Below are 26,193 nucleotides of genomic sequence, written 5' to 3'. Positions count from 1 at the left end.
TTCCACCATGGATGGTGCCAATGTTGCCATGTATCTCTCTCTCTCTCTCTCTCTCTCTCTCTCTCTCTCTCTCTCTCTCTCTCTCTCTCACTCACTCACTCAAGAAACCGAGCATGACAGAGCAGTTTATCTGTAAGGCTGTGATTCTTTTTATCTCTTAGTGTCAGGCTTGAGCTAATTCCCTCTTTAATAGTAATTACTCGAGAAGCTGTGTGCTAAAGTGACTTTATATTATAATGAGGATACATACATACATACATACATACATACATACATACAAGGACTGGCTTAGAAAAGATATTTGAAAATACTGCAGATTATTGGCATAAAGAAACAGGCTGCAGATGCATTTTATAATAGCTTTTATTATGGTCAAAAGATGCTCTTATAAGTGTCATAAATGTGGCTGTTATGAATGGAAGTTTTTTTATAATATATATTTAAAATAAATGTATAGATCAAAAGCCTTTGGAGTAGTGTATAGGTGACCGTGGTGTGCCCCCTAGTGTTCGAATATAATACTACACTTTTGGTATTGAGCTGTTTTACCGGTTTCCCGTGTGGAGGGCAACAAGCACACACGTTTGAGACACTGGGTCCCCCCCCCCTTCCATGCTTTCACCCAAAGATGAACGACAAATAACCTCCCTTATCCTTCCCTTACATGCTGACAAAGTAAAAACCTGATTCTCTTAATGACCCCATGATGTAAACACAAGATGAAAACATGTATCCAGACTGTGGTCATATAAACAAAATCTGCTTCATAAACACATAACACTTGCGTGCCCACATTTGTTGCAGCGTTCAGAGCACCATGACATCCTCTGGATACTGCACACTAAAGTATTAAAAAGGTATCTTAGATGGAATACTTATAAAACACAAGCTGGTAATGTACAGAATATGTGAGATGAAGGCAGCAGCTATATGATAAACAGCATGTTATTCTGTCATTCCATTGTGTCAGATGGGGAGATTGAGGGTTCAGAGCAATTTGTCCCTGGGTTAGGTCACATTTCCTCCTTAGACTTCCTTCTTCATTCACTTTAAAAGGCAGTGCTGCATACCATCCCATACGCCTCACGCAGTCTGTTGACGAGCTCTTTCTTCTCCTTCTCGGGCAGGAAGCACGACTCTGCAGAATTGATGTTCTATAAGATACAAGAAGTCAATACGAGTTCACTTTAAAGGTCCCATATCATGCTCATTTTCAGGTTCATACTTGTATTTGGGGGTTCTACTAGAACATGTGTACATGCTTTAATGGTCTCATACGGTCTGTCTGAATATACCTGTATTCACACTCTGTCTAAAATGCTTCGTTTTAGCACCTGTCTCTTTAAGCCCCCCCCCCCTCCCTAAAAAAAAATCTGTTCTGATTGGTCAGCGTTTCTGGGTCTTCTGCATCTGCACTCTCTGAGTCTGTGCACTGTCATTGCAGCCGGGGAATGACTGTATCGGCACTGTTTCTCTCTCTCTCTCTCTCTCTCTCTCTCTATATATATATATATATATATATATATATATATATATATATATATATATATATATATATATATATATATAGTTGTGATATCACAACCATACTAAACGTTAAACGGCTTGTTTAAAGACACAGTTTCTGAATACAGGCTGTGTGGATTGAGCGTTTTGATAATTTCACTGTATATAGCATGTCAACCTGCTTTATAATTAAAAAAAGACATGGAAATCTCACTTTTTACAATATGGGGGCCTTTAGGGAATAGTTCAGCAATTTGGGAAAAAAGTTATTTGCTTTCTTGCCGAGAGTTAGATTAGAAGATTGATACCACGTTTGTACGAGCCAGTCCAACCTTTAACCTTTAGTACAAAGGAACCATGGGAGGTTTTCAGTACATGTACGGACAACAAATCTTTAACAATGAATCTTTGAACTGAACTGAATCACCACGGTCACTGACAGAATTAAAAGCTTGTAGTGGAGCTTCTCAGTGGTGACTGAGAGTGTTGTTGTCAGCTCAGTTAGGAATCGCAGTATGTTACTCCCTCGTTTAAAAGCTCATTAAAAGACTGAAAATCCACAGAAACAATCACGATGTGATAACCGTTACAAATAGTAGGCCGCTGGGCTATTAACCCTGTAAACAGAGCTTGTATAGGCTAGTTTTGTACTGAACTGAAGCAGACCGCAACAAACTGAACATAGTATTGAACCGAAGAAAGTCAGAAACAGCGGATTTAATCGCGTAGCTTACAAAAAAAACGGCAGTGACAACAAATCTTTGAAGCTCAACTGAATGAAACGATTCAAATCAGCAAAGGGATACGTAATGTATGCATTATTATGGAACCCACTGCAGTTCTAGGCAAGACCCGCCTTTCAATAGCAAATTCCGCGCTACGATTGGCCAGGCGTCCATGCTCGTTAAAGGTAACGGAACCTGATATGTTGAGGCCAATCGGCTATCCTAACCTTTAACAACTTGATCGGATTGCTTCGTAGGGCGGGTCTTGCCTAGAGATGCAGTGGGATCCATAATAACGCTTAATTCACCCCTACAGCAGGAGCTTAGCTTAACTTTGCATAAATACTGGAACCAGGAAAAAACAGCTAGCCACCGCTGGTTGCATTGGCAACTTCACAGCGCTGACGAGACAAGTAATGGCTCCCGGTCATGAAATAGTCTGTAAAACCAAGTGTTGTTTTTACACTTACAAACAAGCTACAGAGGGCAATTAGTGATCTTTAGAGGTGCCAGTGGGCAGATTTTGTTACATTCGGACAGAGGCAGGCCCGCTGTTTCCTCCTCGATATCAATCTTCTTACCTTCTCTTAATGATCAATCCAAATGCAAACCTGATGGAGCCTGGATGTAAAGCACAATTCTTCACACTCTGTTTAAAATACATTATGAATAGTAATTATCAAAAGGATCTGAGGCTTTGGAACAGTTCTTTTATGTCGGCCTTTGTCCCTGCTTTAATTAGCAACTGAGAAAGGCATTACCATGCACAGGGCATGTTCGCCCCATGCTATCATCTCAAACCATGTTCAAATGCCTTCATCCTGTGAACCACTGCTGTAATTATTCATGCATTTGATCTCACCAGTCGTTTGAATTCCTCCTCGGTGAATCCCATGTATTTGTGCGCGGTGCTGTAGTCGAGGTGCAGGGTGGAGTTGAAGATCAGAGGGTCGTCTGTATTCAGGGAGTAGTTCGCCTTGTCCTTCCGGAACCTGAACAAAGGAAGCGGTGAAAATCCAAACAAAACATGATTTAAGCCCCCAATTCTACTTTAATGCAGGTTAATTGCCAGACTGTCATGTAATAAAAACGCAGCTCACGTGATGATAGGATGCTTGGTGAAGTCTGGGTCGCAGGCACCTGTCAGCTTACTGGAAACAGGACACATCTGCAAGCAGAACAGCATAGGCAGCACTCATTACTGCCATCTTTCTTCTTCCAGGTGTGATACCAGAGGCTCCACTAGAGGTCAGCGTATCACTCTGTTCCTACTGGTAGATACTGTAATAATACATTCAACTATCTTTCTATAATTTCCTGCTAAAACAATCCCAGTTCGTAATGATGAAAATGTTAAGTATGTGGATGAACGGGGCACAGTATGTTTCATAGGTGGCAGGCACATTTTTGCAGAGATTAATAGTCTTGTCGGTGATGCAGCACTTTGATGACAATGGTGATCGTTCTGGATAGTTCCTCACCTCAAAGTGCATGTTCTGCGCCAGCAGTTTTTTGTACAGAACTTGGTCTTCCAATGTTCTGTAACCGTGGCCGATCCGTTCAGTTTTCAGCACTTCCACAGCCTAAAAGTATCAAGACAAGGGGTCACGAGGCAAAATGTTATAAAGCATAAAAGAAATCCCTCCATGTTGTACATGTCTGCAGAATCTGCGGGCTATTTCTAGACTTGCAACTCGGTAGCTGAACTGTCACTTTGACGGATGACTTCCTCAGAGAGCGGCCACTTTTTATGGAAGTGAGACATTCTTACACTCAAGTGGTTGAGACCATTGACTGTAAACAGTCGAGTTGAGAAACAGCAGCTGAGATGGACAAAAACGGTAGAAAATAATAATGCATCTATACTAGGGGTGTGAATCTTCACTGGTCTCATGATCCGATTAGGATTATCCTGTCAACGATTTGAATCGATATCACGATGCCTCACGATGCGTCACCTCCTCAAAGTTATTATATATCACGACACATGCTTCAACAAATAACATCAGTAGGCAATAATCGAATATGGTCTGTCACTGCAACGACGCAAAATCGGACCTAGGGCTGGGTTAAAATAATCAATTGTTTGAGCGATCTGATATCGAATAATGAAATCCAGGAATCAATCTTTTAAAGTGCTCATATTATGATTTTGTCTTTTCCCCTTTCCTTTATTGTGTTATATATCTTTTTTGTGCACGTTATAGGTTTACAAAGTGAAAAAACCCAAAGTCCACCCCAAAGGGACTTACCATCTCCAACAGAAAACACTGTTCACAAACTGCTCCAAACAGCTCTGTTGTAGTCCAGCCAACGTGCGTCACTTTGTAACACGCGTTATAATGCTCGCCTAGCTGCTAGTGTGACACGCCCTCATACTTCTACATGCTTCTGACTGGCTAGTAGTCCTTACCGAGGTACTGCACATGTGCGACTCCCAACAAAGATGGAACAGAAGTGAGATGTCTCACTCTGTAGCTAAAACAGAGAGCTCAACACACAGGGTGAAAAGAGTGTGCAGTACAACAAATATATAGTGATTTTTGAAAATTAAACCATGTAAACCTATTCTGGTACAACCTCTAAATACAATTATGAACCTGTAAATGAGCATAATATGAGCACTTGAATATATACCTTTTCACCATGGATTTGGTGAACTGAACCCTCTTTTTGAGGGTCAATTCTTAATGTGAACATTAACCTGGTGCATTATGAAAAAATATTTGAGGGTTGATTCTTGCTTGTACAGCTTACAACTGAAGTTCTCTGAGAATCTCTTTCATATCCAAGCTAAATTGGTATGTATGTGTATATGTATGCACTTGTGTGCTCCTTTGTGCATTTGTTGTTCAGTTTACTGGACTCTCCCACACAGACTTGAACCTGAAACTGGCCAACACCTTGTTTCTTTTGGCTCTCTGCCTGTAATGACAGTTTACTATTTTCTGTTGTCAGTGCGTGACTACATTGTTTAGTTGAACACCCCGTGCAGAAATGTCTGGTGTTATTGTTGAACGGCTTACCTCCTTCACTACAGACGCCGGGCTCACCTCTCCTGCGTGAACGGTCCTGTGGATCCCACAACGCACTGCTTCCTGTCAACAACATCGATCAGGAAAAACGTCGGCAACCAAACAACACAGTCAAACATCTGGCTCTCACATCTGCGATACTGCAGCACCTAGTGAGGTCCTGCTTATTTAGACAGGGTTTGTGCACACTAGCTTTGTTTGCTTTGGTACTTGGAGATACACTTAAAGGTACAGTAAGTGATGTTAATCCAATACACTTTTTGAATATCTCCTCAAGGTCACCTAGCTCTCTATTTTCTGTGTGCGTTAACATTTTTTTATGAATGTGCCGGCCGGCCAGTAGTTATCTGTCCATGAATCTGGGAGGTGGAACTTCTGAAGGGGGGGGGTTGAATTTGTTTGGCTGTTGAGTTCAAATATCAACAATCTTTGCGCAGAATCACTTACTGCACCTTTTAAATAAAAGAATGAAATGGATATTTTTCTCCTAGAGGGAAAACTAAAGTCAAACCAAGGCACTCCTCTGGTTTGATTATGTTGTTTTCATCTTGGCATGCTTAACCTTGGACACACCAAGTGTGGGTTGCTTAATCTGCAGTGTATCTAAAGATCACGTAGTTATGAAGATAACCCTGAATATTACCGTGGACTCTGCTCTCTGAGTTCTGCTTCTTGTTAATAATTAAAGCAAGTTTTATTTTCTTCATCAATATCGATTCAGCTTGACAGGATTTCAGAACCTCTCCACACTGTGGATGGTGAAAACACATCTCTGGAGAACTGAATATGATATAGCACTGTGTGTATATTAGGGCTGTCAGCATTAACGCGTTAATCGCGATGCAATTAAGGGTCGAACATAATGGGTTAATTTTTTTTGATCGTATTAATCGCATGCCGCCATTTATTTATTTATTTATTTTTTACTTCACTCGGCTTTGCGTATTTTGCCGTACTTCCTTGTAACACATCCTGCTGCTGCAGGAATAGCAACGCGGATTCCGGTGCCTCATTCCGGTGCTACTGATATGCCTGCACTTCTCTCTGATGCTCTGAAACAGACGTTACAGGAAACAGAAACATCGCTGCACATGACTCTAGTTAACACTATACTCGACAGCAGCTAACGTTAGCCTACCGCCAGCTAGTAGCTGGATTAAACACGGTTAAAATGCTGACAGCTAACGCTAAACGGTGTAAAGTTTGTCTGTATTTCACTGTAGAGGATTCAACACCGGGATGTAACAATCTGCAGCTGCTGTTGTCGGAAAAACACAGACGGTGCGTTCAACGAAACTGGTAATTTACAGCCTCGTGGTGCATTCAAAGTTATTGTTAAATTCAAATGTGTGACTAGATTAAATATATAATAAACAAATACAAATGTTAAAATCAAGTTCATAAAGTAACTTTCTTTGCATTCATTTGAATCCCAATCAAGATCCACTGGTAAGAATTGCTTTCCATTGTTAATATGTACTTAAAAACAGTTCTGAAATGCTAAATAATAGAATTTTAGTCATGTGATAAAACATGCGATTAATCGCGATTAACTATAGAAAATCAACGATTAATTGCGATTAAGAAAATGTAATCGTTTGACAGCCCTAATTTATATGTAATATACTGTAGTTGTATGGTAATAATAATAATAAAGTGTATTAATATGGCACATATTAAAACCAAATATTACACAGTGCTATACCAGGAAAATAAACACACAAATCATAAACTGTACGCATACCACATGAGGAAAGTCAACCCTAAATTTGACTAAACACTCACGAAAATGTATTTCGTACACATAAATACACAATAACCAGAATTAAATAAGGTTGTATAAAAAGCCTTTAAAAAACAAAAACAAAGACATCTTTAATGTTTGATTGATAGGGAGCTAATCAACTAAATATGTGCAACAGCTGAAAATACTTTGAACTGGGTTATTAAGAATGTATGGCAATTTTATGAATTATTAGATTATACTTTATTTGTCTTTGGCTTCTCCAAAACATTCAAATACAACCATGACATCACAAGTTATCAAACATTAAACGTACAACAGTTGCAATGTTTCTTTTGGCTCTCTGCCTGTAATAACAGTTTACTATTTTCTGTTGTCAGTGCGTGACTTCATTGTTTAGTTGAATTGTTGTAGCAAATAAGTCCTCACATAACACCCCGTGCAGAAATGTCTGGTGTTATTGTTGAACGGCTTACCTCCTTCACTACAGACGCCTAACGTCAAATTGTGACGAAACTACGCTTTGCGTAGTCTAGTTTATTTGCTCTAAACCAGTTGATGGAAACGCTTCTAATTTGCATTTTCTTTTTTTCGTCTTTTATTGTGACATTTTAAAAGTTAAAATTCACTTGACAATCAGATGGAAACATGACTTAAATACATCATCGAGCTTCTTTTGTGGCCTGCCAATCACCTTCCCTGCAATATTAACTCTTTTGGAAAGCTTGTTTTTTTTCTTTCACATTCAGGTTGCCATACCAAGCTGTTAAATTGACTTGATGACTTTTAACCGGCTGTGTTTTAATTTCATTGTTAAAACACACGCACACACTTATTGTATGGTATGTGTGGTATGGTCAGTGAGGTATGTTTGCTATCTCAAGTATCGGTGACTAACAGGCAACTGACCACCTCGAAACTACAGTAACACACTCAATGGTGCTGGAACATTCAGTCATTTTCAGAAAGTGACAGAAAGTTAGTTTTATAAGAAATGAGCAATCAGGAGAAACAGTCAGCGGTCTATAAGGACAATTACCTCCTCTATTCTCACATTAGACTGAAAAATGTATAAAAGAAATGGGCTGAAATATTCTAACCTGTCTCCATGCAGTTACCTCCCCCCCATCCTTTATCCATGCAATTCATTTCAGGTAAGTCTTGTTCCACGTCCAGCGCTGTAGCGTATTAACTGATTAATCTACCGCATTCATTATGGTCTGATAGGCTAAATTGATTACCTACTGTGGTTTTCTCTGAATTAATCAATAAATACTGGCTGTTAACCAAATTGGATTTTTTTTTGTCAGTGCTTAGGAGGAAATAGGTTTGAGAGTTTTAGGTTTTACTGCCGTACTGCGTTGATTACAGATAAAGACATTTAATTCCTCTTCATCTGTAACGTTTATCAGGGGTGTAGCACAAAAGTCTTGACCCTGTACATACAGTAGGCATTCTCTATGAGCCCCTCCCCACATCCACAGCTATCGTTTGTGGGCCCTCCTCACTTGAGGGCCCTTTATACTCAGTCTGGAACGGATCCATTTTTCTTGGAAAATAGACAGTCCCCAATTCTGTGTTATATCTTCTTAGCCAACTTCAGTTCAACTAGTTTTACACTTACTTATGGAATTCATGGTCAATAAACCTCATTCATATTAAAGTATACCTATTTTTTTATTTAAAAACCCCCCCCAGAAATTATGAATTATTTTGACTAATTGTTTAGTGAGTTCAGAGGAACGTATGTTGATGGATAATCACAGCCTGTTTCGTGTTTGAAACCATCCGAGTTATTTTTGGGCAATTTGGTTGAAAGAAACCCATATTTATGACATAGAAACTTTGAAAATGGGTCAAATTTGACCCGAGGACAACATGAAGGTTTAACAAGACTAAGAGTCTGCAGCCATGCTATCGGCTCTGTGAAGCTGAACTTGGACACAGGAGGGCTTTAGAATAGAATACAACTTTATTGTCCAGCCAAGGCCAAAAAAATCCTCTGAGCTAAATGCTAACACGCTCACTGTGGCAATGCTAACATGCTGATGTAAAGCAGGTATAATGTTGACCACGTTCAGCTTCTTGGTTTAGCGCGTTAGCATGACGACATTTACTAATCAGCACTGAACCCAAAGTACAGCTGAGGCTGATGGGAATGTAGTTTTGCATGTGTTTGAGATCACCAAAGCTGGTATAATTCATCTTGAAGGGGGACATGAATGTTTGCACCAAAATGTCCCTTTAAAAGTTATCGGGACATTTCACCAAGAGGAAACGTCAGGGAATCACCAAAGTCAGTGTACTTCATCCTCTGCTGACAATGAATGTCTTTAAAATATTTTACTCCAATCCATCCAATAGTTGTCAAGATATTTGGGTCTGGACCATAGCCATCCCTAGAGCCGTATCTGCCCTCTCCGTAGCTACAAAACAAAGCTTCACATTCTTTCTAAGGATTCCTGAAAATTGCTGGGGCGATAAAGTGCAGCCATACTTACATCAGCATGCAGCTTGTGGGAACATGAGGTGGACTCTGCCTGTGACTATAAAAACTTTTTGCAACCTCATAATGCTGCAATATGGTATCAATAAAAACAATATGATGACTGTGCTTTAATGCCAAGGTAGGAGTCTACTTATGTAATTACACTGTCAGCAATTTTTCTCCAGCAATCACACTTCTTGTTAACCCTGCTGTGGTCCTCGGGGTCAAATTTGACCCATTTTCAAAGTTTCTATTACAGAAATTTGGGTTTCCTTCAACCGAATTGCCAAAAAAATAACACGGGGGGGGGTGCCTGGGTAGCTTACCTGGTAGAGCTTGCGCCCCATGTACAGAGGCTTGGTCCTCACCGCAGTGGCCGCTGGTTCAATTCCAACCTGCGACCCTTTGCTGCATGTCATTCCCCCTCTCTCTTTTTTTAAACTCATATAAATGAGATTTATTGACCATGAATTCAAAACTAAGTATAAAACTATAGTGGTAATAACTTGGTGATAGTAGTGTAAATACTGGTGGTAGTGAAAAAAAGAAATGGCTGAAAACATTGGAAACGCCAAAAGAAGTGTTAAGATTTCATTTTGACCCAACAAGTTGCATTGTCGACAGAAAGACAACATAAGGGTTGAAGAAATCCCAGGCTTTTTCAAAAACGCATTCAAGGGGACAAAACACTCCACTCAAGTTGCCATTAAGCCCAATTATTGCTGTTGTTGCTATACCAGTTATTGTTATGTGTCTGGCATGTGAGGCTGCGAATAAAGTACCCAAGACCCGACTTTTTAATCTCCCTCATGCTTTGACAAAGACGGCCTTGACTGTTGGTATTGCATAGATGTTTTCACACGCTCACCTCATAGGCCTTCCTGTGTTCTGGATAGGCTTCACAGTTGAGTGACTCGTCCCCTGCCAGATCGATGGCGACCACTCCTTCGTGTTGATATTTCTTACACAGCTCCACCACATCCATGGACCAGCCTGGAGAGTTAAAAAAAACATATATATTACTACAATGTTTGGTCCTGACAACACACACACACACACACACACACACACACACACACACACACACACACACACACACACACACACACACACACACAGAGATGGGGTACTCGAGTGGACTGGACTCAGACTCCAGTCGCTATTTTTTGGACTGGTGAGTTGACTTGACTGATTACTTGGACGATTTATGAAATCTAGCATTCATAAAATTTGTACAACTCTGAAGTTGGATAACGTTTCCGACTACTTTTATGTGCAAAAGGTCATAACAATCTGATGTAAGATATGACATACATTTAGTCTGTAACTTTTTTTTTTTGCGGGGGCATGGCGTGTGTCCTGCACCTGCGACTGTAGTTCGTGTGAACGCACAATTGGGGAGATGACTTGGACTCAAACGGCCGGTAATGGCGACTCGACTTGGACTGGTATACTGGGGAATCGAGACTCGACTCAGACTCAACAGTTACACTCGACTACGACGCTGTGCAGATGATGTGTGGATGAAATGTGATGATACAGTCCAAGAATCATGCTACATCCATCTGCGTCAAGCTTACAGCTATGACAAGCACAAGACAACGTTACCCAACATGCCGTAGTAACTGTGTTTATCTGGCTGACAGTAACCACGACATTTTGGGAAATGTGCTTTTTTTGCTTTGTTTCCGAGAGTTAGATGAGAGGATAGGTACCACTCTCATGTCTGTACGGAACATATGAATCTACCACCAGCAGCCGACTAGCTTAGCTTAATGTAGGCTGATTTTGTTACTTTTGGACGAAGCCGGGCTAGCTGTTTCCCCCCTTTTTTCGGTCTTTATGCTAAGCTAAGCTAACTGTTTTCTGGCGGTAGCTTCATATTTACCATACAGACATGAGAGTGGTGTCAGTATTTTTATCTAACTCGGCAAGAAAGCAAATAAGCGTAACTATTCCTTTAATTGGCATCTTGACTTTTACCACTGTATGAAAACAACCTACTTTCACAAAACCATAACAGTTACATACATATGATGCAATGTCCCAGATCATCATACAGACTTTGAATGAATATGCAGCGTATTTTAGATGCTGCATTAAAGTGTTAGACTGCATTCTGTTTAAACATACACATATCTAACTGCATACAGATATGCAACAGCTTGTACAATCTTCCTAAAATAGCACTTCTCATCTACAGTATAATAACAAAATCAGATGTCCTCCAGCCGTTCAGGAAGTCTCCTGCATAAAGATGTAAGCACTTGGTGATATTACAGCATGTTTTGCAAGTGATGTAATGTAGCATGTAATGACAGGTTTGGTTTGCACTTGGCTGTTGGGTCACATAGGAAACAGCTGCATAAATGGAGTAAAGCAGATTTGCAACAGACTCATCACTACAGGCTCTGCTGCTGCTGAGGCAGCCACTGCTTATGTTACAGTAACAGTTACAGCTTCTAGACTGTACACAGTGATTTGTTCAGTTCTCTGATAAGAACAACTGAGGCAGAGCTTTGAGACAGTACAGTAAGGAGCCTTATCTCACAAGGTTGTTTGGGCAGACAAGAGCATGAACAGTTCATTACTTGGCATGTGGCGCATGCAGCATAGAATGGACCTGGCTTTGATATTGAAGGCCCTCTCCCCCTCGCTGAGGCCTTCGTTAACCAGGTGCACCACCTCATCTGGGCTCAGGTCACCTCTGAGTGAAGACAGAAAACATACAATGAGTGTCAACATGGACCCTATTTCCCCATGCATTGGTGTCTCGTGTGAACAAGAATCTTTGAAATTGGTCCAGTATTGAGCGAACGCTGTAATCGGCACCCGCGAACCGGACTGCAATGTAACCACTCGGGGCAAATGTTCACTGTCAATTTATGTCCACAATAGTGCTGTTTTTTTGCCACTGATAGGCTCAGATTATTATTCTTAAGTGTCTGACAATATTATGACAAGGATCCCTACAGAGACGAACCTTTTGGGTAAAGAGTAAAGTCTTTTTTGATTAACCAGAAACGGCTTCGAAATCGCCATCGCCAACGCCAAACCTACCAGACTCCATTTAAATAAACAATACTTTTAGCGTGTATAGAGCCACATGTAAATGGGTTTATTTCAACCAAACCAGAGTGGTGGTCGTTGGAACAGTGGAAAGACGAACCAAAACGGCTTTTGAACAAAAAGGATCCTATTAGGCCTGCACGATTCGGGGAAAAATATGAATCACGATTTTTTAGCTTAGAATTGATACTCTCGGGCACCTGGTTAGCTCACCTGGTAGAGCACGCGCCCATATATAGAGGTTTACTCCTCAACGCAGCGGCCACGTGTTCGACTCTGACCTGTGGCCCTTTGCTGCATGTCATTCCCTCTCTCTGTTTCTTCACTTTCAAGTCTAAGCTGTCCTATCCAAATAAAGGCCTAAAATGCCCAAAAAATAATCTAAAAAAACATTGATACTCTCATGATTCTCTGCCATGTTTTTTTTCTCACGAAGTGTAATATTATTGCACACATGAACCATGACAAAACAAAACCAATTGGCAGTACCAAACATGCACATTGCGCATCACCACAAGCCTGTACACATAGAGGCTTCAATGAATAAAGAAAATAAAGTACATAATGGCCATTTAAGTACAGTTGGCTACCAAAAATAGTGACATATAACACATTGAACTAAATATGGCCCTGATACAGGCTCTATCTGAACTCCTTGAACATGTCTTTACATAACTAAAACATGTCAAAGTCAATGTCAAATGCTTTCAATAAATTAATTGAAGGAGAGAGGAAAAAAAAAAAAATTGAAGTCATTTAAAAATTAAATCGTGAACAGGGGTGAATCGAGATCGCGATTTATCGTGCAGGCCTAGATCCTACTCTTTAACAAAAAGGTCTAACTCTATAGGGATCCTTTCCATAATGTGGTCAAACACAATATTAATCTGAGCCTGACAGTGGCAACAACAGCAATTTTTGCACGGATGCAGCAGTCTTGCTTAATACTGGATCAATTTCAAAGACTGTTGTTCCCATCAACAGACACAAAAACATAGGAAAATAGGGTCCATGTTGAAAAATCCAGAAGTTACCCTTTAATACATCCCTGTCTAACACAAGGGTTCACCAAAGACTTACTCTCTCTGGTTCCATTGAATTGGATCCACTTTAGTGTTAGCCAGCAGATGCGGGCTGTATCTGACCTCCACATAAATCACTCCCTCCTTGGCTTTGTCCTCCACAAACTCATAGGCCATCCTCTTAATGGCCTCTCTGTCTCCACTGAAAACAAACAAAAGAAAAACACAAAATGAATGACTTTCTCAGTGGTACAAATGAAACCATTAGTCACTGCTAATCCATTATCTAAACAATGATGGCTTACAAAATGAGCAATATAAACATGTACAGAGTATTACTGATATGATATAATTAATTTCATTTAAACACCTCCTACACTTCTCCTTTGTACTAGGGGTGGGAAACTAATTGATTCACGTATGTATCGTGATTTCTTTTTAATTTTCCCTAGAATCAATATTTTTTTATTTTTTTATTTTACTAATGATCCCCCTAAATATGTTCTGTTTATACGGTACTACAGCATATCTGTTTCCATCAAAACAGAGCCAAAGCAGAAAATGCAGAAACTCCATGTTATGTATTTCTTAACAAATGAAATAAATGTCAGACTGACTTATTTCAAATTTAAAAGTGATTCATTAAAAAATAGTTTCCACTTCCACAGATTTACTCCTTAGGTATTGAAATGTGGTTTTGAATGAAAAGGCATTTTTACCATACTCGATACTATGGAGGCAATTTGGTCGGTGCCTAAAATGTATGGAAATCCAGCCCTACTGACAATACACAGCAGTGTTGTGAAACTATTCACAGCTCCTTTTCCCTCTTCCCTTTAGACTCAGCAGCACACTGTCCGCCCCACATCACATGACGGACAACAACACAGCTTCCAGCATTTACACAGGTCTGAATGCCTGTTGTTCTCCAGCATCCTCTCATTAACCCCCGACCCACCCACCCAAACACACACATCCCCACTGAGCTCATACAACAAAAAATCAGCTAAACTCAGCTAGCAAGTTCCCTATGTTGTTGAAGCACACAAGGCTTTCAAGAGCCTCGATCCAAGAGGGTCCATTCAGCACAACTGCGCGCTGCAGTCCGGCCTCTCTACAGACCGTCATTGTGGAAAGCTTTCACGGCTGTGGAGTGTCTTTATTTGGTATTTTCTGAACAGTTCAGCGTCACGGCAGGGCTTGATATAAGACTCCGGAAAGGCTCCCTGAACAACTTTACTCTCCTCCGTTTGGTTGCCAAGTCGACACTTGAGCTCTAATACTTATGTGTTCCTGTTCTGCATGTCTGGCATTTTAAATCCAGCCCAACACCATCAATCACAGCCTATTAGGGGTGGGGGAAACAAAAAAAAACGATTCTTTTACCTAGAATTGATATACAGTATGTATATTTTTTTAACAATGATTGACCTAGTTATTTTCTGTTACTACGGTACTGCATCATATCATATCATATCCGTTTTCTGAACAAAAGCAGAAAATGCAGAAAATCCATGTTATGTATTTATTACATTTTTTTTAACAACTGAAATAAATGTCAGACTGACTGACTGACTAACGTGATGTGCATTCTTTTTAGAAACCAATCAGTTTTTAGAAATGTCTCAGGATATATCGTCTCTAGAAGTGGATTATTCAACTTTTGGTTTTGTTAAAGAAGGGAAAGAAAATCGCAATACTCAATACTATCGAATCGCAGTACTTCTAGTGCTGCAGCGATTAGTCGACTTAAGTCGACGTAATCAACCATTAATATAGGTCGACGTGGCGTTTACCTATTGACCCCCTATTTATTTTTGGTCTCCCGTCTCAAACGGCTCACTGTAATTCACCTCCACACCAGTCTGTGTGCTGTGCGCGCCCTGCTGGTTAATCTGCTGCTATCCTCTTTCTTCCCCCTCCCCCCGCCTTAACTGCTTTGATATGAAAAATGGCGGAGGCAGGTGAGTCCTCCGATTCAAGTCCGAGAATTAGACCAAAAGCTTCAAAAGTATGGGAGTATTTCAGGCCAACTGGTAAAAGAGTGATCTGTACACTGTCAAACTTCACTTGCTTATCACAGGAGCACAACCACAATGCACGAGCACCTAAAAAGGAAACACACAGGAGTTGTTCAAGATGTGCCCACAAAAAAGGAAAAGACAACCTAAGTATATGATTAATGAAACGGCGAGCTAGCTTGAGAAGTACAATGACTGTCTTTGGATGTTCAACAGGCTACTTAGACTTTGGCAGTCATGTTTTAAACCCCGCCATGCATGCAAGGGTAAACGCGAGCAGCATAGCTGCATGCCTGCCTGCTTTCAGCGCGATTCATTATTAGGCAGAGCTAAGCGTGGGGAGCTGAGCTAAGGGTAGTAGGCTAGTCCAGACTCTGACTAATATGGTATAACCTAATGGAAATGCAGATACTTCTGCTTAGATTGTTAATACATATGTTTTTGAACAGTTTACTTAATGAGCTTCTAACAAAAGTAGGCTGATATTGATGTGAAGGTTAAGGTGAAAGCCCAGACAGTTAGAAAATGAGTCGTTAGTGGCAGCAGTAAATACTTCTAGAATTGCAATACATGAAAATCGCAGTACAAATGGAATCGGCAGCCATGTATCGTGAAAGAATCAAATCGGGACAAAAGCATATTGTCCCAGACCTTCAACCTATACTACACACTCTGGTGCTCAGACTTTGGATGCATCATAATTGTATAACATAACTGCCTGGACTTTGACCTCATGGTAGACTTTGGGGTAAAAACATTCCTGCGACAGTAATGAGGTGATGACCCTGACTCTTAATCACTCCAAAGTCTTGGGGCCTCATGTATAAAAGATTGCGCAGCTTTCATACCAGAAGATGGCGTACGGCCAAAACTTGAAAAGTACCTACGCACAGAAATATTCACATGTATAAAACCGGGCGTACGCCACGTCCTGCGCACCTTTCCTTTATACATCACAATCAACGTGAAATCGAGCGCACATGAACGAGCCACCGACCCCGCCTTGCCTCCTCCCATAAATTAATATGGAAATTTCTACAAATGCGCCCCCAGACGGAAAAAAAACTTCACCGACTGTGAGGTTGAGGTGCTGATCGCGGAGGTAGAGCCGAGAACAAAAATGTTCTGTTTGGAGGTTTGTTATCTTGGATAAGCAATAAAAGAAAATGCCCAGAATAGCAAATGGTGACCGGTCAGTGAACGCACCGAACCATTGCAGAAATAAAAAATTAAAAAAAAGTCCAATGTCGAAGTGGAAATCAAGAGAATAGTGTCAGCGGCACACCAGTTACAGAACAACATGCATCTCATTGTCAGTCCAAATTACGCACAATAAGCAGTTTGAACTCACTGATGTAATGCCATTTATTTATTTTCTACGTGTTAGTAGGCTCAGTGAAACGGAGTCCAGCGCGACGGAGGTCCGACTCAGAGGAGGAGAGGTTAGTGAGGCGTCTCCACGGCAGGTGACAGTGCGCACGGATCCGCTGCGTCCAGGCATGGATGAAATAATGAAATAGTAAATAGGACTACAGCAACAGAAATAGGCTATGTGCAGAATTAAGACAGTCAAGACAGCGCAGTGTTTGGTGGACCGGGTACACCTTGTTCACTTAATAGCCTACAAATCATCCACGGGATCAATTATGCATCACATGAGTTTGCCCCCCCCCCGACACAGCGTTCGTTCCTGGGGAGATGGATCCGTGCGTCCAACCTCCTGTGCGCCATGGATGTCTGAGCCTCAGCAACTACAGACTCACAGACACTATTGCATTTTTCCGGGCCGATCTTTTTGTTGCACAGTGAATAAGATATTTCATCTATGGGAAATACAGAGGATGACTGAAAGTATTTTCTAAGTGGATTTTTCATTCATTTCCCGTCCTCACGTTCAACAGAGGTTGAATAGCCTGCAAATTAAACAGTTAATAGTGTGAAAGATGTGAAACATTATCCACATAAATGATCAAACTTTTATGGAGTATCAGTGGATATAATTATGTTTTTTCAGAGACAATGTCACAGACGTGTGCCAGTAAATGAAGTGGAAACTTTATTTTGTAATGTTTGGTGATTTTCGGCACTTTTCAGTTAAAATTCGCCACGTTACAGAGCCAGAAAAGATTTTGCGGACGGCCACGCACATTCTCACGTCAAGTACATTTTTTATACATCACAAAGTGTCCGTGAAAACCAGCGTACGCAACGTTTATACATGAGGCCCCAGCTCTTTGCAATCCCTGTCACCTGCTGAGTAAGGAAAACACCTTTGGTAATTATGAAACGGAATCATCAAAGGAGACCTGTCGGCACTTACGCAACCACGTGCATGTACTCCTCGAACTTGCCCAGGAACATGGTGAGGGTGGCGGGCTGCTGGACGATAATGATCTGCCTCATCTCCTCCACCGTATTCGCTGGTAGAGGGATGTTGCGTCTCCTAGAAAGGAAATGGAAATGTGTTCTTTGTTTCATTTAAACCCCAAATTCTAAATCTAGTTTACCTGATTTGCTCTGCTATCTTAAAATTAAAAAGGGGTAACACTTTACTTGAAGGAAGCTACATAAGAGTGACATGACATTGTCATGAACACATGACACTGTCATGACACAGTCATGACACATGAACCCTAACCATAACCCTAACCCTAACTTGTCATGACAAAAACCGAATGACACTTACTAAAAGAAGCGTTATGTCATAAACGTTTATGACTTGTTTATAATGTTTGTGACACGTTCATGACAGTGTCATGTCACTCTTATGTAGATACCTTCAAGTAAAGTGTAACCGAAAAAGGTTATTGGGGCAACCTCTAGCTCAGCCAGTAGAGCGTGCGCCCCATGTTGGCTGAGTCCTTGGCAGCGACGCAGGTTCAAATCCGACCTGCAGCCCTTTGCTGAGTGTCATCCCGTCTCTCCCTTTCCTGTCTATCCACTGTCACTGTCAAATAAAGGGAAAAGCCCCAAAAAAGAATCTTAAAAATAGAAAAAGAAAGTAAGGTTATTGCTCTATTATATTCTGAAAATGCAGTATTAAAGCTGCTCTAATCTATTATTATGTTTTACATTACCAATGGATCGGATGACAACGTGTTACGTTGAAACCGACAGTTCCCCTCAGCTCTACGGAGCGTTTCAGCGTCTTTTTAGCTCATTGTTTGGGTTTCGTGGTCCGCAACTTTAATATTTTGGTTCAGTCGCACTGCTCTCATTAGCGCCATGTTCAGATGGTGCAGGCAGATTGTTTTTGGCAAAAATACTCTGATACCTGCCTGGCAAGCTGAGACAGTTAGCAACTGGCTGGTGAACATTGTGGAGTACTTAGCGGCAGAGACAGACTTAGGGACTGAAATTTTCCCCACTAGTTGGAGGAGACCAAAACCAAGCTAATAGGAGAGTGAATATTGGACTTACATTCATCAGGTGGACAGAAACAAAGTACATGGGCAACTGTTTGCTTACATGTTCCCCATATGAACTCATATGAACTCTGATAACAAAAAAACTGTATTCAAATAGTGAAGAATCCCTTAATTTTGGTTATTTAAGAATTCTGACCACGATACAGTATGTTCAGAACATGTTTTGCAGTCGGTAAAACAAATCTGTGCTCTGTGGTGGATATCACTTTTCTAATGGCGACAATGTTTCAAACATATCTCTTGCATTTACTGAACTACTGCAATTTTTTGGGGTACTTCTCAGCCTGAACAATATATCTGCGATAACCTAATATCAGCCGATACACTTGCTCGGGGCGATTCATCAGTTATCTATTTTACTTTATCAAATATTCATATTCACAAGTACAGTTAATCAACAAAACTGGGAAGGAACAATGACATCTTCTTATCTCTTAACTAACGTACTTGGCAACATCAAGAAGAGTCTGCACCCTGATGGCTCCATCGAGGTGCACATGCAGCTCAACCTGTGGATGAGAAAGATCCAGTTGTTGTTAATCAACTAAAACATTTTTTCTTCTTCTTTCAAATCGACAGATAAGACCATATATCTGAGTCGGATTGCAAACTTTAGTTTAGAGGAGAATAACGAAGCATGTCAGATACTGGGAAGGGTTTAAAAAGAGAGCCACCGGAGAGCACAGTGGTGCTGGTCATCATTAATGTAGTGCACATGACTGGGCAACAAGTGGTGAAAAGGCCAAAGAAGATGAAGTGTCCTGGCTCTCCTTCAAGCACTGCGGGCCGTGATTTATTCAGGCAGATGAAACCAATAAATCTGTGCTCCTCCTTCAACAACTGAAGCCAAAACTTCTCTCATCAGTCTGGCCCTTGGAGAGCCCAGACCTCGGCCAGGCCATTTCTGGCAATGTTAACAATAGTGAAAAATAATTTGTGTATCCGGCCTGTGATTTCGATCCGCTTCAAAATTTAATGTTTTCTTCCTTGGCCCATGCTACACTCTTCCACCAAGTTTCATGAAAATCAGGCCAGTAGTTTTTTCTATAATCCTGCAGAGAGACAAACAGACTAACAGACAAACAGACAGACAAACCAAACCGAAAACATAACCTCTTTGGTGGAGCTAATAAATTAAGTGTATGCCCCCACCTTTTGGCCATGAAGCTGCTCTAAACTTTATTGATATTTTTATCCTGAATCCTGAGAAGTGTATAATGTTCAAAACAACTTACAAGAGCTACAACAGCTCAAAGATTATATTAACAGTCTCTGGTCAAATGCCCTGAATCAAAGCATCGTTCAGGCTTTCTGCAGGCTTCAGAACCTGAAGAGAAATCCTTCATAAGTCATCACAACTCAAAGGAAATGTATTAGATTTCCAATGGTAACATCATTTAGGGAATGGAATGTTCCTTCCACGAGTTCCCCTTTAGACACACATTCAACTTCCAGTGCACTTTTTTAGTTATTTTCTACAGCCGTGCAATAAAAACATGAATGTTTTTCTACAGTATGTGTTCAGAATGTGGATCTCGTTTGTTAAAAAAACAATGAAGAAAAAAGAATCAACCACCAGCTTTTTAATAAGCCAAACCTTTCTAGGGTATTACAACTAAAGCTGAAACATTTAATCGATTCATCAATCAACTTTCAACTTTAATTCAGCAACTATTTGGATAATTAATTCATCGTTTATGTCATTTTTCAAGCAAAAACTCCATCATCCTCTGCTTCCAGATCCACAAATGTAAAGATTTGCTGCTTTTTTTTCTGTTTGATGTCATTGTAAATTGAATATCTTTGTGCTCTTGGTTGAACACAAACCATTTGAAGACACCACCTTGGACTTGAAGAGATCACTTGGATATCAAGGGTAATGTTCCACTACTTTCTGATGATGTGTGGGCAAAATGATTCATTGAATAATCAAAAAAAAATACCCTGTAATAACCTGTTAAAAGATAATGAAAATAAGCCATAATTATGACCAACTGCTATTCCAACCTGCTTTCTTATCACCTCACTACTTTCGTAGAAAGCAAACGTTGAACAGCTGTGTGTTGTAAAATAAAGAAAATCTTGAGATTATATGTTTACAACAAGACAAGAAGTAATGCGTGTTACTGCAAACTGCTTGTTTACAACGATTTTCTTCCCCTAAAAGCCTGATGTGGTGGAGCGTCAGATGGTTCACAGCTGGAACTTCAGGACATCCTGTGGTAATTCTTTCAGTACACACAGCACTTTCTGTTCTACATAGTGGTAACTTATATACAGCAGGGATCTTCAACAGGCGGGCCGCGACCCCCTAGGGGGTCCTCAGAGTCAATGCATGGGGGCTTCCAAATTATTGTTAATTTTGGAAAGTTTTTTCAAAAATGGAAATGTCTTAAAGGACAATTCCGGCGCAAAATGAACCTAGGGGTTAATAACATATGTGTACCGCAAACCGGGGGTTAGCTGCTAACGCTAGCTTTCGGGGAAGAGGGTAAATCACAATTTCTATACCACTAACAAGGCTCAAAATAGCACCACACTTCCACGGTAGCATAATGAGGGTCCCTACATGTAAAACAACCTTAATTATGCTACCGTTGAAGTGTGGTGCTATTTTGAGCTTGTTATGCTTGCTATCGTGTTAATGTTATTAACCCCTAGATTCATTTTGTGCCAGAATTGTCATTTAACATGAATCCAACATAGTATTAACAAATATAAATCCCCACTGCTTACTGGCGGTAGTCACTAAAATAGCCACCATCCCTATTTAGTTAATCCTAAATAGGGATCGACCGATACTGGTTTTTAAGGCCGATATGGAAACTGATTATTGGTAGTTAATGACACCTATAACCGATATTTGGAACCGATTTGCATTTAGAGTGAAAATGAAAGTCAAAATTAAGATTTTGGAATGTAACAAACTCCTACGCAAAACTTTTTTTAAATGCTTTAAGCATTTATTTAATAATATTAGAAACTTTCAACATACTACACAGTAAAAGAGAGCCAGATAGGGTTGTGGGCGGGACATTAAGTCAGACTCAGTGGTGGGTGAAACCGAAGCAGAGGGACAGACACCGAGCTGGAGCCGAGCCAAAGTTAGACCACTTTTTAATTCATTAACTTTATCGGTTATCAGGCAAATAATACGCAGATACAGATAATCTGCAAACAGCCAACAAACAGCCCGATAATCAGCCAGGGCCGATAGTCGGTCTATTCCTAATCCTAAGGATTCACTGTGCCACATGTATGTTTAACATTAAAACATGATTTATGAAATCATGCCAACAATTATTAGGCTATTTTAATAGCTTAGCATTCTATGCTGAAAAGGTATGTAGAAAGGCTTTAGGCCGCCCTACAAGTTGTTAAATGTTAAATGTGAAGATGTTCTAGTTTCTTCTCTCCTCTGTGACAGTAAACTGAATATCTTTGAGTTGTGGACAAAACAAGACGTTTGAAGAAGTCATCTTGGGCTTTTTAGGAAACACTGATCTCGATTAATCGAGAGAATAATGGACGGACTAATCGCAATGAAAATAATCGTCAGTTGCAGCCCTAACGTAAACTGAATATTTTCTTAATTTTGGACTGCTGGTTGGACAAAAAGCAGACAGTTGAAGATGTCAAATGTGGATTTTATGAAATTTTGATGAGCACGTCTCACTGTTAATAATCAGGAGATGAATCAATCATGAGAATAATCTCCACTTATTACATAAGCACACACTGACTGTAATAACCTTACTATACTGTGCTGTTAGCATATGAAGCATGGATGGTGAACTGATGGCTACTGCAACAGACAAAACCCCCATCAGTGGTATCATTTCCACAACAGCAAATTAATATTTAATCAGATTAATTCTGCATGCAGCCCCCGAGGCCTCTCCTTTTACAATTCATGAGCTCTCTCTCTCGCTCTCTCTCTCTCTCGCTCTCTCTCTCTCTCACACACACACACACACACACACACACACACACACACACACACACACACACACACACACACATATGTAATTTCTTGGCTTCTTATCAGCTGTCAGCTCCAGACCCAAGACTCCAAAGGGCACCAGTCAGTGAATATACATTTCACGCCTGTGTGCCTGATGTGCATGTGAAATTAGCTGAAAATGAACGGTGCATTTCACTGTAAGGCTTTTAATGAAAGCCAGTTGTCTCTATGCCAGCTAATGAAAGAACTAATAATAAGTGGTGTTTCTGTGTGTGTTTCTATTACAGTGAGGAGAAGCTGGCATGCATTAAAGGTGAATCCCTTCATCCAGTGGTGGAATGTAACTATTCAACTACTATTACTCAAGTACTGTACTTTAACATAAATGTTGAGGTACTTGTACTTTACTTGAGTCTTTTCTTTTCATGCCACTTTCTACTTCTACTCCGCTACATTTAAGAGAGAAATATTGTACTTTTTACTCCACTGCATTCATCTGACAGCTTTAGTTATTAGTTACACAAATTGAGATGTTTGCACACAAAACACATGTAGTTTATAAAATACAATGTTTTATTTAAAATGAAACTAGCCAACAATATAACGGCCTACAAGTCCAGCTGAAATGATTAGACCATTAACTGTTTGGATCCTTTACAGTTTCTAAAATGTGAGGCTTTTTCTGCATTGAGTACTTTTACTTTTAATACTTTTTCCTGATGATACTTACATAGTAAGTAACATTTACAAGACTTGTAACAGAGTATTTTTTAACAGTGTGGTATTAGTACTTTTACTTAAGTAAAGGATCTGAAATACTTCTTCCACCACAAGCACGCATTCATGCAGTATTACCTATTACCTGGACTACAGAACAAACTGTTGTAAAGCACGATCCAAGTTCAGGAATCACACTCATTTCTTTGCTCCATGGCATGGCAGTATGAATGATATAATGTAAACATCTCATTTCATTCTTCACTGTGCTGCTTGACTGATGGATGTTGTTTTGATTGGATTTTTGTTTAAAGTCGGTTGTCACATGTGAAACTGTAGGCTATGCAATAATACATACATACTTCCGTGTTTCACTACCGGCTTCAAGCACAACACCGACAGCGGTAAATGTTGTCTGACATTTGAGTTATTTATTTATATTTTTAACCATTCTTCTTCTTCTTCTTCTTGTCACGAGAACACAAATAATGTAACGGAGTCGTAATGCGTAAAACCAACGAGCCACATGTTCCTTTGCGTAAAATTAGGAAAAGCGCGCCATTCAATAATTCTCCAACCCTTCCATTAATATATATATATATATATATATATATAATAATGCTCACACTGCAGTGTACTGGCGGCTGATAACGTACCTTTGGCTTGTCGAATACCACTTGTTGGGAGGAGAGCTCGGCCATGGTGCAGAGGCTGTGGCTGCCAGTGAGTCCGCTGGTGCACAGAGTGCTGAGGACTGAGGAGCAGAAGCCAATCGCAGCTCGTCTGGCTATTATATGCATGGCTCCGGTACACGCCTTCGTTTATCAAAGGGGCAAAAAAGCAGGAACTAAGTGCTATAATTATACCTGGGTATACTTAATGATGAGGGGTATATAATATAATATAATTATGAGGGTATACTGTAAGGGCTGTACAGCGCTGCAGGTTCAGTGTGCATTAACACATGGAGATTGCAGGAGATAGAAGGATTAACGGCCCGGTATGGCAGCAGCTTTGCACCCATGTGATGAGAGCTTTACCGGGCTAATTCATTATGTCAAACCGGGGAACACCAAGCAAATTTTCGTATTTACGTAAAGTAGCCTACTCTGCATGTATAGGCTGACAAAAACAGCTGTGATTCTATAGCCTATAATGGCCATGGAGAATATGTTGAAATAGCCTACCCTTATATCCAGTTGATAACATTTACAGTAAACACACAGGCCAAAAATAAAAACAGACATTTGGTCCCAGAATGGAAATTTCAAAGGAAAAAGGAAAAATACTGACGTTAGCATTGTTGTCAGAGAAGATAGTATCATTTCAACTGAGCATGTTTCCTTAATATCTGATGACATATTGTGGTCATTTTTTTTAATTTAAATTAAATACAGTAAAAATATTACATATTGGACCTTTAAGGCTACTCAAGTACTAGTAGGCCAGTGAGTCCTTAATTTAATAATGTGATTAAAACAATATAGTAGTAGTATATATAGTGAAGCGAGCACAGAAGTTTAAGGGGCGACATGGCAGGAAAAAACATTGTTTTTAATGCACTGGTCAATTTTGGTCTTCCATAACATGTCTTCTTTCGGACTTGTGGTGAAAACAAAGTCCAAAATACACATTTAGGTCTTTATTTTACTATACTTTGTCTATTTGCGTCTGTAGATTTCTCCTAAATTCACCAAAAGTTGGCGTTCTACATCTATGGAATGTCGTTTCATTCAGTATTAAATAAATTAATAAATACATAAATAGATGAATAAATAAATAAACATGCCTTTGAAATACATCATGACATAAATAAATGAGGCAATAAATACATAATTAAATAAATGTAAATATTCATATATAAATGAATCAATTAGTTAAATAAATATATTAAAAGGTTTTGCTTTTACTAATTTCATGGTACTTTTATTTCATAAGTCTACATTTATTTATTTCAAGAGACTTTTATTTCATAAATCCACATTTATTTATTTCGGTGGACTTTTATTTTCTAATGCCAAATTTATTGATTTCCCTCTCTATTTATTTCCAGTTCTTATATGCAAATCAGGGGGCGTGGCTGTCGCTCACATTCAGAACAGAGCCGTGTGCAAAAAAAAGGCTGGCGAAGTGAGAGTGCGGACATAATGGAAGACATCGGTGGGCTCCGAGATAGCATGCTATCATTAGCAGATCAAATTGATCAACATGGTTTATCAGCAGATACAATTTTGGCACATATTGAAGAATTTTTGGAAATACTAGGGCGGATAAGTGCTCTTCAAGAAATATACATAGACAACAAAGTTTTAAATTGTTTAAGACTGACTGAGCACCATGTTCGTGTGGAAGATGTCCAAGTCCAAGAAGTCAACCTTACCACTGGTACTAGCACAGGTGCTGGACGCCCGCCTCTGGATATTCCAGGTGACATGCTGGCTAACTTTGTGTTGTCCAGTCTATCAACCCAAGAA

General features: G+C 39.9%; 1 protein-coding gene across 1 annotated transcript; it reads right to left on the bottom strand.

The window, feature by feature from the left end:
- Positions 1-959: 959 nt before the first annotated feature.
- On the bottom strand, positions 960-24,534 carry ada (adenosine deaminase). The gene is made up of 11 exons (XM_078255840.1): positions 24,376-24,534; positions 19,486-19,547; positions 17,931-18,053; positions 13,648-13,791; positions 12,090-12,205; positions 10,367-10,491; positions 5,258-5,329; positions 3,713-3,814; positions 3,332-3,399; positions 3,094-3,223; positions 960-1,154 (listed from the first exon to the last, which is right to left on the bottom strand). Exons 1-11 carry the CDS (start codon positions 24,517-24,519, stop codon positions 1,050-1,052), a joined length of 1,191 nt encoding a protein of 396 aa, XP_078111966.1. The 5' UTR covers positions 24,520-24,534; the 3' UTR covers positions 960-1,049.
- Between the last annotated feature and the right edge of the window lie 1,659 nt (positions 24,535-26,193).

This window comes from Sander vitreus, chromosome 7 (genome assembly GCF_031162955.1).
Source record: "Sander vitreus isolate 19-12246 chromosome 7, sanVit1, whole genome shotgun sequence".
Classification (NCBI taxonomy): domain Eukaryota; kingdom Metazoa; phylum Chordata; class Actinopteri; order Perciformes; family Percidae; genus Sander; species Sander vitreus.
Note: the sequence above shows the minus strand (reverse complement) of the source record. Positions and strands in the feature narration are given on the sequence as shown.